Source organism: Molothrus aeneus, chromosome 3 (genome assembly GCF_037042795.1).
Source record: "Molothrus aeneus isolate 106 chromosome 3, BPBGC_Maene_1.0, whole genome shotgun sequence".
Classification (NCBI taxonomy): domain Eukaryota; kingdom Metazoa; phylum Chordata; class Aves; order Passeriformes; family Icteridae; genus Molothrus; species Molothrus aeneus.
In genome coordinates this window covers 35,489,978-35,503,175 of record NC_089648.1, presented here as the reverse complement: position 1 = coordinate 35,503,175, position 13,198 = coordinate 35,489,978, and the positions used below count along the sequence as shown (strand labels likewise).

Here is a 13,198-nt window from a genome sequence, read left to right as displayed (position 1 = left end):
AAAAGCAACAGCTAAGCAAAAATAATAGTATTTTCTTAAAGCAGATGGAAATAACAACTATAACATAAACAGAGGTTTTATCCAAGAAACACAGAAACACAGCATACTTCAGGACAAAAGCCCACTAATGAATAGGGAAAGACAAAGATTTAACATGCCATATTTGCTCAAAATTTGAAAATTACATGGTATGTTTTGGAAATCAGAGCTCTGATATCACACAAGTCTGTAACAGCATACAGTCACATAATGGTGCTGCCATACTAAGTTCTGCTGATTTCAAACTACAGACAATGCACCTGCAACAAGTTACTCACAAAACAAGACCTACTTCATCCTGACTTTCAATATCTCCTCCCCCAAGAATATTTTCATGCTCAAAATTCTTTAAGTGTTGATGAGATTCTTTCATTTGATGAGTACTTTACACCTTACATTTTCTCTACTTTGCAATCAAAATGCATTTTTTTAAGACAGAATCTTTCTGAAGGACTTTTTATTTCCTAATCTTTCAACCCTGGATTTAAAAAAGCCTAGTAAGTGTTACAGACATATAAACACACACACACAGTGTTTTATGTACACTTACATATGGAAGAAAGCAAACCAATTTTCATCTATTGCTATTTTCATTTTCTGAATGAAATAATAACTTTGATAGAAGTCCGAAGAACTTCTAAGCACTTAATCAAAGGCTGTTTTTTTATTGTTCAACTGGAACAACAGGCAAACAAGAAACAATATGTTTGCACATTAAAAGCAGCAGTATGTAGAGGAGTGATTTTTTAACTGCCTGTAATTGCCAGAACCCTCTGGATGCCAAAGGTCAGGCACAGTGACATGGAAAGTCACTCTCTTCTTGGACAGTACAGCCCATTTATGGTAGGAATCCAAGGAACTGCATGACATACCAAAAGGAAAATTCATACAGCTTAACATTAAGGACATGAGAACACAAGGGGAAGGGAGCTGGCTCAGTCAGAGTGCAGCAGAACTGCTGGCAGGGAAACCCTGCTGGCTTGGGAAGAAGCAAAGTATGACTGGAAACATTTCTTCCTGCAGAACTGTCCAACATCCAGTAACTTCCAGAGAAATTTAACATTAAATGTCACAATTCATCCAAGATCAAGAGCAATTGGTTTCATGCCTCAGTGTGTGGAAAGTTCACAACCATCACATGTTCTTGGAGACTGATTAATTCTTAATGTTCTGTTTTCAAGTCTTATCCACACTGCTGAACACCCAACTAGACATTAAAAGTATCTCTATTTTTTTTTGTACTATTATACAAGTACAACTCTGAAAAAGGCACATTTGTAGAGACCAATCCTGTCAGGAAATGCTACAATCCATTTAATATTTGCATTTAACACAACAAAGAATCAAACTCATTCCTGAATTTAACTTTCTATTACCTATAAAAGGACATATGCTTCACTTGAATCACTCCAGTTAATCTGACAGAATAAGCATTCATAGAGGTGTAGAGGTAACAAAGAGTGGGGGAATAAGACCACACCCACCTGCATGGTGCGCAGCGTATCAACAGTTTCTACCTGTGGCACTACTTTGACTGGCTGACCCTCCCATGCACTCCAGCTGTCATCTAATTCATGGTCTTTGTCACTGTGTTTGGTCATCAGCAAGTAGGCCTCATATGTAAGCTCATCTGAATCCTTGGAGCAATCCTTCCCAGCAGCTGCATTGAGGAGCTGCAGAATCACAGCCTTTTCCCCTGCAATACTGCCTGGTACGAACACTTGTAAACTCTCCAGTCCGGGAATTTGTACCTGCAGATAAGAAATACACTGAGTGAGTGAATCTCATTGTCTTTATGGCAAATAAAATAGGTACTATCATTTGAGCAACAGGAAGAATCTCCATCCTAAAGGCTGTACAACATACATACTAAAATGATACGTTCAGCTAGTTTTGCACTGAAAGTCAATATACATTATAAATTATCTGTTTAAAATTCAATGGATCATCATTTTCAGCCATTTCTTTCTGTGTATTTCAAGCTAATCCTTCTACATATTCTCCTAAATGAATTTTGTAACAAAAGAAGTCCAGTTTCACATATATACTATATATGTATGCATATACACATATGCATACATATATAGTATGTATAAAATACATATGTAGAGTATAACATATATATATACATATTTTAAAAAGTAAATTAGTCAACAAAGAGTGGAGTATTAAAAGAAAAATTCCTTCAGAATTCATACATTTCTCAGTGACTACAAAAGACGAGTAAACAAAAATCTGTCTAAAAAAGTATCAATTATTCTTCTACTTTCATAAAAGCCAGAATAAGACCAGTTAGAGGATTCTCTTTTAATAAAATACTACTCCTACTACTTAAAAACTACTTCCAAATATATCTGTCACATTGGTAGCAATACTTCAACCAAGTTAGGCATCAGAAGCAGATTGTAAAATAGCCAATATCTTGACTTGACATGAGGTAGTGACTCACAGTGGAGTTAAATTCTCTCTTTTTAGAGTGTCATGTTACCAAGCTAAGACAAAACACTGCACTCAGCAGTTCTACCACGAGGCAGACATATTTTATAACTAAAGGGACTATAATCTGCAGAATATTAATGGCTGTTACTGAAAGGTAAATTAGATTCCCAAAACTAATGAGCATTTGCCTGAAAAGGCTGTTAAAAATTTAAGCTCCCTACATGGATATTAGAGGGCCAATATATAAAGTGTTCATTATCAAAATATGTGTCATTTAACCCATGTATAACAGATGTGTCAAACTCAAGACACAATTTTTTCTTCGAGAAATGTACATAAGAAAAAGATACAGTCTTTCAAAGGTCTAGTAAAAGTAATATGGTGTCTTGAAGCAGCCAAGACTATACACTTGGGGGACAATATTTTTTTAAATAAACATATACTGATTTCCCTGGCTATTTTCCATCTCAAACAATTCACAGACCAGGGCCCTGCTGAGCCAGTTGTTTTATCCATGTATTTACAATCCTTTATGAACTTCTCTCCTATGAATTTGTTTGTGTCCCCTTCAATGATTTCTGTATTCAGCAAACATTTACATAAATCTAACAAGCATTATGTCATTAAAAAGTTAGTGCATTATATCCCAAGTGTGAAATATACATTAAATGCATGGAAGGACAAAAAAGAACCACAAATCCAAATACATTTGAACTGCTGAAGCTGAATTTTTACGGAATTTCACAAAACCACAAATGTGGAACTTTACACTGCGGTAAACACAGATCAGCAAGAGCTTAACTTACTTTTGCTGTATAACACTTTTCTAGCAACAGTTACCCTGGAACAGAGCACAGTCCCTGCATTTCTCATGTCCTTAGTACTCTCTAGGAGGCTTGGTAAAGCAGACCTCCTCTATAATACTGTTGCTTTATAAAAGCAAAACACAGATCTATAGTCTGAGATTATCTACTCAAACATGTATCCATTCACCTTATAGATTTGCAAGCATTTGTTTCATAGCACTCACTGCTAAGTGTTATTAAACAGAAAGGTTTTTCCTCAGTCACAAAGAGAATCTTTGGAAAAAAAAGGAATTAAGGCACTGATTTCCCAAAGCATAGACTAGCATTCTCACTCATACAAGCACAAGTACAGAATTTGACTACCACAATTCAATATTAAATACACAACACTTTAAATGTTGAAATATAGATGTCCCCTTAAAACACTAGAACATGCCAATATTTGACATTTTGCTTAGCATACTCCGTTCACTTTCATGCCTCTAAACTTCATTACCTATGTGAATTTACCTTCACATACTCTTTTGTTTTCAGAGCATTCAGAAGATCTCGCACAGGGGCTGACAATGCAAATTCTGCTGCTATTTCAAGGTCCTACAAATAATGACAAAACAAAGGAATATGCTTTCAGACTAAATTTCTTAAATGCATATAAATAAGAGGAGACTGTTAACTTACCTTCCTCAGCATTTTAGCAAAACCAAGAGCCTTGGAGGCCCTTTCTCTAGCTTCATGGAACAGCTCTTTCAGTGCTCTGCTGGTCTCTATAACAGACCTCCTGAAAAATTGGTAGAAATGAAATTACAATGTTTTAATAAATCATATTACACTTACACAGCCATTAGAAAATAATTATTTACAGATATATTAATAAGAAGAACGTAAATATTTACAAGCAGCTGACAAATAAATTGAACTTGTGTAGGTACATTTTTGGTAAGAATATAAAAATCTAATTCAAATATCATTACATAAAAACATCTCATAGCCTGAATTACAGAGAAGGTTACTAGGCTTCAAAAAAAACAAAATGATGATTCATTACTACCGCAGACAGAAGTACAGTGATACAGAATGCAAGTTTGCATTCTAAGGAATAAAATACATTATGCATCTGTCAGAGGCAGAGAAACATATATAAGTGTTTTGTAATTATTAAGCCAAAAGGTTTAATACCTGATTTCATCTGATGCCGTACTGTCATCAGCACTGGCCCAAAATTCATCGCAACTGTCTTGTAGTCCAGAATCTAAAAATATTCCTGTAGACTTCAGCAGCATTCCTGCAATATCACTGTAGCAACAGAAATGGTGGAACTTCAGAGTTTTATTGAGGTAGCATGGCATCTTATACTTCTTCCTTCTTATGCAAGAGAGCTGTTTCCATGTTCATGCACAGAAATAGGCAGCACCTTGGGGCCCACAGAAGCCACCTGCACCTACTACACCTATGGCCACTCCAATAATCCATACATTCACAAAGACTAACAGCCTCTTAATGACATCTCAGGAAGTCCCATCTGGGAACCCCAAACAACTGCTGACTTGAATACCCCTCAGGTATAAAACAACACCATAAGCAGAGGTATTAAATAAAACCTACCAAAATAGTTTTCCAGCTTGAGCTTCACCTCCTCTTATATAAGGAGTTATTTCTTTGGTGAAATTCCATTCCTCCTCTAACAGATTTTTTAAACTATGAGATGCTTGAGGTAACTGCTGCAACATTTGGATCCAGCTTCTCATATAATCAAAGTAAACCTGAACAAGGACACAGATAATTTAAACAGAAATTGTTACACAAGGTGTTAAGGACTAGAAGTTCTCAAATCAACAGACAAACTCAGTATTATACAATTTTTAGAAGGTATTTCTACAATAATTTTCATTTGCTCCAACTGAAAATGAGCTCCATGTTTTCACACAAAAGGTGGAATTTATGGCTCAGCAAGTATTAAGTACTATGTCTCCACAATACCTTCCTGAAAATATTGACCATCTTGCTTGCTGTGCTGCTATTTACCATTGTATTAGTGAATACTCACAGTAGCCAGAGGTTTTAAAGCCTAAACTGCTGAAAAACAGTCTCTAAACCTTTTATTAACTGGATTATGTCAAAAGGTTTTATCTGAACATATCCTCCTGGATATGGATAAGTGCCATGAAAAGGTCTCTGAGATTCTACACTACACTTGCTGTTCCTTTGTATCAAGTCTTATCTCTCATCTTTATTTAATTACTATTGTTTTAAACCAATATAAAAAATCCAGGTAAATTCAATATTTCTTTAACCATCTGCCCTTCAGGATCATATTGAATGCAAAAAATTACCTTTTGTTTCAGTTCAATAATCCATAATATCTCTCCTCAAAAAATGGTTAAGATACTTTCTACTGGTTTCAGGTATTTTCAGACTACACTGTAAAAATGCCAAGATCATAGAATCATGGAATATTTTGGGTTGAAAGGGACCTTAAGGATCCTCCAGTTCCAACCCTTATCTTTCAGAGGCCAAGTGGTTTTCTTAAAAAGACTGCTTTAACTAATTGCAACAATGAATACAAATTAAAACTAAGGTACCAATTATGCATTAATGCAATGCCAATAGATAAAGATACAATGTTAGCAAAAAATAATATTTTATTCAATATTTTAAAGGTTACTAAAATTTTAGTTCAAACTTATGGAATTTACAGTTCTATATATGAACCATTTTTGGTAAATACAGGCAATTTACAAGTATATTGTACCACAGAACAAAACCCAGTATTGCTAAAACAGCACTGGCTTGTGTTACCTTTACAAGTCCATTAAAACAATAAAATTCTATCAAAGCAGGAAAAGGAAAAAAAAAGAAAAAGGCAACCACCCCTAAAAGGGATACCAGATTTCTATTAGCAGTATTCAGATCAATACACCTAGTTGAATGCTCTTTTTTGAAGCTTACCATTAACATTTTATGCAAATCCTCTTCAAAAGCATCAATGTTGCAATCAATCTTCTGTAAGTCATCTAACACTTCCCGTAACATGAACTGGTAATATTGCTTCATTAAGAGTCCACCCTTCAGAACTTCTTTACACTCTCTCACTAGCTGCAAGAGAAAAACCCCAAAACTGCCATCAGTCAAGACATTACTCTTAAATTCACCCCTTGTCAGCCCACTTTGTCTAAATGTTAGTTTACCACTAAATAATTCCTACAGCTTTTTGAAACAAATACTGTTCCTCTACACATCTGCAGGAAAGATGTCACTAGTTTTCCAGGATTATTGCAATCCCATTATTTGCCACATCAGTGTAAATGGAGGTGGAGGCAGATGTTTCAGACTTACTCCCTGCACAATGCCACAGCAAGCAGCTTACTGGATAATTAGTTTTGAAAAGGGCCAAAAGGGCTCACAGTCACAAAATCACCACTTTCAATAGAAGCAAGTCAGGAAAAACACACCATTTGTTTAACATATGCTTAGAGAAATGTTTTACTACAGTGAATTCACTGTCAATCTCCTGGGCAGGTGCCCTCAATTCCAAAATCCGTATCAGACTGAAAATTATTAATGTTTTTTTGTTGCTTCCCTGGGCAATGCTAATATGAGAAAAGTTCTCTTTTCAACTGCAGAAGGGGTTGCCTTTGGAAGAGCTGTCACCTCTCCCTGAAAGCTTAGTCTTTATCTATTTCAAGAGACATGCACAACCACAGTACAGGAGTACACAGGAGCAAGGATCATTTCAAACCTACACTAACATGTTAATGCCGGTCCTTCAGAAGCCCTTTGAGGGCTAAGTGTGTATTCTGAGATCATCATCAGTCTTCAAGTTTGACAAACTGATTCTTTTCTGAGGGTCAGAGGGAATGGAATTGCTGGAATTAATATGCTTTTTAAAATCTTCTATAATGGCTCTCCTGGCAAAGTAATATATCAACAGAGTGGACTCAATGTATGAGAAATTATAATGGCACAAAAGCAGAAAACATACAAGAATGTTATTAGTATGACAAGAGTCTCTGGAATCCTTTACAGACCAGAACACATTGTATTGCCCTCCTTGATGTGCAGAGGAAACAAGGACAGTAGTCTGAATTCTACAGTTTTAAATTTACCAAGTTAGGTGTAAAGGGTAAAAAAAGTAATTTTTTATAAGGTAGAAATCCAAATGGACACTTTTATATCCCTAATATGTCATATACTTTAAAATTAATGTCCTTCGTCAATCCACTCAATCACATGCGGTGTACTTTCTGTTAACCTATGGGGTTATTTTTTCCCTTCAATGTACATCCATTCCAAAATAAACTTGAAAAGCTTCATTAAAAATTGAGTTTATTTAAATAATTCTCTTCTACAGGGGTATGCTATTGAGTAATAGAATATAGAATTCACAAAAAAACAGTAGAGTTAATCTTAGTGTCAACTTTTGAAAATGAAATTCATGAGGCAGTGGCTAAACATTGTACAATTTTGGTGTACAATGAGCACATGAAAGAATATACAGCTTAAACTGAAAATATTATCACTATTGGTTTGATGGGTTGCTTTTTGTTTAGGTAGTTTATACAACAAATTATTTTCTCAAAGCAGGTGGGGCAAGACAAACAATAAAAAATTTAACAACCAAACAGAAATAACCCACATGCACATACACACATCCACCTCTCAACATGAATGCTGAATTTAAAAACCATCTTGAACTGTTCAGGTAGTAAACTGTCATTAAAAGAGAACAGCTCTCTCAAATAATACAGGATTATCAGGATTACAAAAGCTAGTATTGAAAGTGAAACATGGACAAAAAGGACGAAGGCAGCAAGAAAGAACAGGAGAAAAGGCACATTGTAAGAAGCATATAATCTGTGTTAGTTTTCTTTTTGTGTATATACTTTTTATTGAAAATCATATTAATTTTTTAATACAATTGACTTGCTAGTAATACAAAAATTTAATGTCACCTTGAAAAAGATGAGTAACAAGACTATCATACTGATATATTCACACAGTACTGCTACATATTTCCAATGGTACCAAAAAGTAAGAGACACTTAAAGGTCTCCATTCCTCAAATAAGATTCACTAGGTCAATCACTACCAAAAACAGACTCTGCTGTGCTACTTGCATATAAAGAACAATCAAGACCATCTAACAGAAGGAAATGGAGCAGTGCCACTTCCAGAATGCTGTGCTGTAGCATCAGCTCTCCTTCCTGAATAATATCTTGAAAGAACTGAAAAATCTTATGTCTGCAGTTAAGATGGTTCAGCTGTCTTGTGTACAAGTTTTGCATCCCTGCCCAGTGGCCAGGAGAGTAGCATGACTGAAGACAGGTGAGTTGATCATATTTCAGATGGTCAGCTTCTGAGAGCTAGAGAGTGTGATGCAGGACATTGATGAGGTCCCCTCTCAGCTGTCTCTTCTCCAGGCTGAACAGACCCAGCTCCCTCAGCCTTTCCTCACAGGAGAGATGTTCCAAGTCCCTAATCATCTTTGTCCTCCACTGGAGCCAGTCCAGGAGCTCCATGTCTCCCTTGAACTGAGGAGCTCAGAAGTGGACACAGCAGTCCTGATGCACCTCACTAGGGCTTGAGTAGAGGGGCAGGATCACCTCCCTCAACCTGCTAGCAATGCTCCCACATGATAATAAAACAACCTAATTTGGGGATCAATCTAATTGTAGGAACCAGCTTCCAGAAGGTTGGACCAGAGAATCTCTAACCCACTCTTCTCTGTAATACTCTGTGGAATTGCAGAATAACAGAGACTGCTGGACTCTTCAGCTTCATGAAGACTTTAGGAATTGTAATTTTTCAGGAAACAAACAGACCTATTTGCAAAACATCCTCCACAGCTCCTTTGCCTATTCAGAAGTATTGTGTGGGACAGGAAGCATTTACTGATTTGAATTCATGTTTTCAATGTCATTAGTAAGGCAATATCCACCACCAAAACAGTCTGGTACAAACATATTGTTTTCCAGGAGGAAAGTGTAATTTTTACTGAACTTGGAGTCCACAAGGAGCACACAAAATGTTAAGGGGGAAAAAACAAAATCACCCCCATCTCTGAAGGGTACATTGTGCTTAACAACAGATTATGCTATGCAGCAGATCACTCTGTGACTCTTAAGGCTGAAATTGTAGGCTTCAATCAATGGGGAGAACAAGGGAGAGCATAGGGCAGGAAGCAAGAGAGGACAAATTTATTTGGGTCCACAAAGTAACATAGCAACGGATTTAGGATCAGCAAGTAACTGGGATGTGAGATCATAATCAGTCCAAGAACTTATTTAGATGTTTACTCCCAGAGATCATCTGATAAAACCGCAATTTGGTTATGCTTGCCAGGATGCAGGGACATCAGATGAATTTAGGAGGTCCTAGGCTATAGTTTGAAAATTGGCATTAATCTGAACAGCCTTCATTGTACCTGACAGCCTCCAGAAAATACATCTTTATACAATACTCTCAAACAGTGACAAGACTGACAGTCTTGGGTCACTACCCACAGAAAATAATACACTAGGCTAGGGAAGATTTTTTTTAATTTCATTTTTCTTCTCAATTAACTTTCACTATGTGACTACTGCATGTTAGCAGATGTCTTGCATTCACAAGAGAAAAAATCAAATCAAAGAAAAAAGAGAAATACAGACCCTTAAAACTACTTATAGTGCCTAAGAAACCTAAACAGAGGAAGATGTGCTAGAATAGATTATATAGCTTATAATGCAAATGGAATCAATATCATCTATTTCTGTTGGGTCATAATATTTTCAATCACCAGTTTTGATATGGAAGCCTAAATCACAGAGCTATACATGACTAGTTATTTATTATGCAAAAAGCAGATCTCCATATGAAATACAAGACTATTTACAAAACTTATTACATAATTATACATTGTAATTTCTTGCACTAATCCTCTTTAAACTGACGCCATATCCTAATGAAATGACAAAATATTTCAAATAGGAAATACATATGAAAAAAGAAATTGAAGCAAACCTGTTTAATACTCAAAAGAGATGGTTCCCCAGCAGGTCTTTGTTCCAACCTCAGCTTGAGACATTCATGGATAACATTGAGCAGGACCCGGCAGAGAACCAAGAATGCTGGTTCAAAAGATGGCAAATCCATGGATTTCAACTCCTCCCATGATACAGCACTGCATTTTTGCTCGCAACAAGGTGGGAAATTTAGTAACTGCACATAATCTGAACACAACATGGGATCTGGAAATTCTGAAAACTGTAACAAAAAATAGGTATCATGAAAAGGAACCTTAAAATCTTTAGGATTTTGGATTTGTTTAAAATAGCATGCACAAAAGTATGTTTTTAAAAGGTAAAAGTCTATTAGCTGGCAAGTCAACCACACAAGTTTCAAGTTTACATCATTGGAAGATTTTTATGTTAACTTTTTTTTTTTAAGGATCATCAACCTCAGGAAAAACAACTATGGAACCTTTGGAATGAACAAAACCACTTACTTTATGTTTATGACATTATCTAGAAAAACAAGTGTACACTAAGCTACATCAGGTATATAATCTCATTCCTTTTCAAATACATAATGCATATATTAACATAAAACTCCACATTGTAAATGAATGCAATATTTAAAAAAATGTCACAATCTAAACTAAGCCAAAGTACCAAAAAAGTAACTTGAATTTTGGTAGCTTTTAAATTTAAACTGTTTAAAAAAGGAAAATGAAATATAGACATCAAGCTGGCTTGTTCTTTTGAGGATTTTTGGTTTGTTTTTTTTTAATAATAGACTTATTTTTCATTTAAATTAAGATTCCATTTAAATAAAATTACTTTTCTAATTAGAGAAAATAATTGAGACTCTATGAAATAAACATCCTAGAAATCTAAGCTATATACCTTGTGATAACATTCTAAGTAAGGCTGTACATAGAGGTACTCTGGAGTTTAATTTAGAAAGAAAAGTTGGACTGCAGAATGTGTAGCTCCTAAAGATAGCAACACACTAGTTATCATTTAAGGATAAGATTTGTTTCAGATCAAGTTTGTTTTACTCTTATTCTCATTTCTCAGCTGCTAACTAGGACATCTGAATATCCTTCATTCATACAGTAGACATAGCTAGCATTTTCTAGGTTTTTCTTCAGCCAAATTTAAATAACATCACTACAAAAGGGAGAAAAACATTACCAGTAATTAAAGTAAGGTAATGAAAAATGATAAAACTACTGCCTAAAAAGTTTAAAAAAACCTTTTAAACTCTCATAATCTAGCAGAAAATTAAAACACATATTTACAAACATATCTTCTTAAATGGAATATTAATGTCTTCTTTTTACTCTCTTTCAAAGGAACATATAGCACCAGAATAGCATCAGAGCTGAAGATCTTTACACAAGAAGCTTTCATTAACAAACAGATCATGAAAATACTACACTTCCACAGTACAAAAAAACCCTTAAGAAATACAATCCTCATGGTGATGCACATATAGTTTAGGGAAATTCAGTTCCTATAAAAAGATTAAATAACTAGTCTATAAGCAAGAATTACATAGCCAAAGTGAATAAACTTGCAATATTCTTTTCTAGCATCAAGGATAACAGTAAATGACATTAGGGCTTAGTACCACACACCTTAACTTTTATTGTTCAATCTGACTAATCTTAATCTTCTGCAGGCCCAAGCTGAAATATTTCAAATACTTCTTATAAAAACCTCAAGAAAAACTCTAAGCCATTTATTGAGAGTTTACAAAAAACCATACTCCAAATTGCAGCCAGTTGAATAAACAACAAACAGGGTACACAAGCTTAAATACATTCTATTAAAATAATATCTGATCTCATATACTAAGTTAGAAATAGTATCCATCTTGACAAGAATGAAAATGTACAGCTTCTATACAGAATGGACTCTATAATGCCTAGAGCCCTGATAAAGTATCAGAGCCTGCAGAGGAATCAAACATGTTTTAGAAAACATTAAGACCAGGAATATGTATAAAGATTTACACATATTTAGGATGAAATGAACATTAAAATATATACAGTGGAAGAATCCAGAAAGCACATTTTAGATGTGTTTTAGACACTGTTTAAGCAACAATAGAAACCAAAGTATGTCCAGAGACTTAGAAGTATACACATAAACACAGAGTCAAGTAACAGAAACAATAAAGATTAACAAAAATACTAACAACTCTGTCTGCATACAAATACCAAACTGAACTGCACTAAAAAAAAAGACACTACATTCAAAGTTCTGTCAGGTGCAAAGACCAAGCAACTGAAACCCATCTCTTCCATTTTAGTATAAAGTCATCTTTTGCTGCATTAAGTACAGAGTTGTTTGTGGCTTTTTTCTGGTAACGTCCTTCAAATGTTGGTGCAGAAAAGAAGTTGACAATTTATATATATATATATATATATATATAACATTCACCTTTACTAAAAACCATTACTTAAAAGAGATTAAAGGTAATAATTACTGAAAATGAACATTCAAAGTAGTCACAAGGGAGAAGGGAGAAAATATTAACCTTACACCTTATACAAGTCATCCAACACTACATTACTACAAAGTCTAATTCTCTGAAGCGGCAGCAAAAATTCTACCTACTTAATGTTTCATTAATTTGTTTTAAAAACCCTTATGCGGTCAAAACTTTTGAGGTATTTAGCAGTTCCAAAAATATATTCAAAGTCCATTTTCAATACCCCTATATTATGTTTTGTTTACTTTTATTTGTTTAAATTTATTTCAACCTACATATATATATTAAGCTCAACTTTCTAAGTGTATGTGGTTTGGGGGTGCTTTTGGTTACTGTAACAAGATACCTGCAAGTTTTGCTTAGGCACTTGACTCTAAGGAAATGTTCATGCATTTCTAATGCAAATTTTCTAAAACACAAGCTGAAACCAATTA

The 13,198-nt window shown here is 34.8% G+C and overlaps 1 protein-coding gene across 1 annotated transcript in view; it reads right to left on the bottom strand.

Annotated features, from left to right (window-relative positions):
• MAP3K4 (mitogen-activated protein kinase kinase kinase 4) overlaps nt 1-13,198 on the bottom strand; it is a 62,791-nt gene that overhangs the window by 31,525 nt on the left and 18,068 nt on the right. Inside the window, exons 4-10 of the mRNA XM_066546677.1 lie at nt 10,284-10,526; nt 6,231-6,377; nt 4,887-5,044; nt 4,461-4,577; nt 3,963-4,062; nt 3,795-3,878; nt 1,524-1,790 (exon numbers count right to left, since the gene is read on the bottom strand). Of these exons, the coding sequence (XP_066402774.1) occupies nt 1,524-1,790; nt 3,795-3,878; nt 3,963-4,062; nt 4,461-4,577; nt 4,887-5,044; nt 6,231-6,377; nt 10,284-10,526 (1,116 nt within the window). The remainder of the gene's footprint in view (nt 1-1,523; nt 1,791-3,794; nt 3,879-3,962; nt 4,063-4,460; nt 4,578-4,886; nt 5,045-6,230; nt 6,378-10,283; nt 10,527-13,198) is intronic.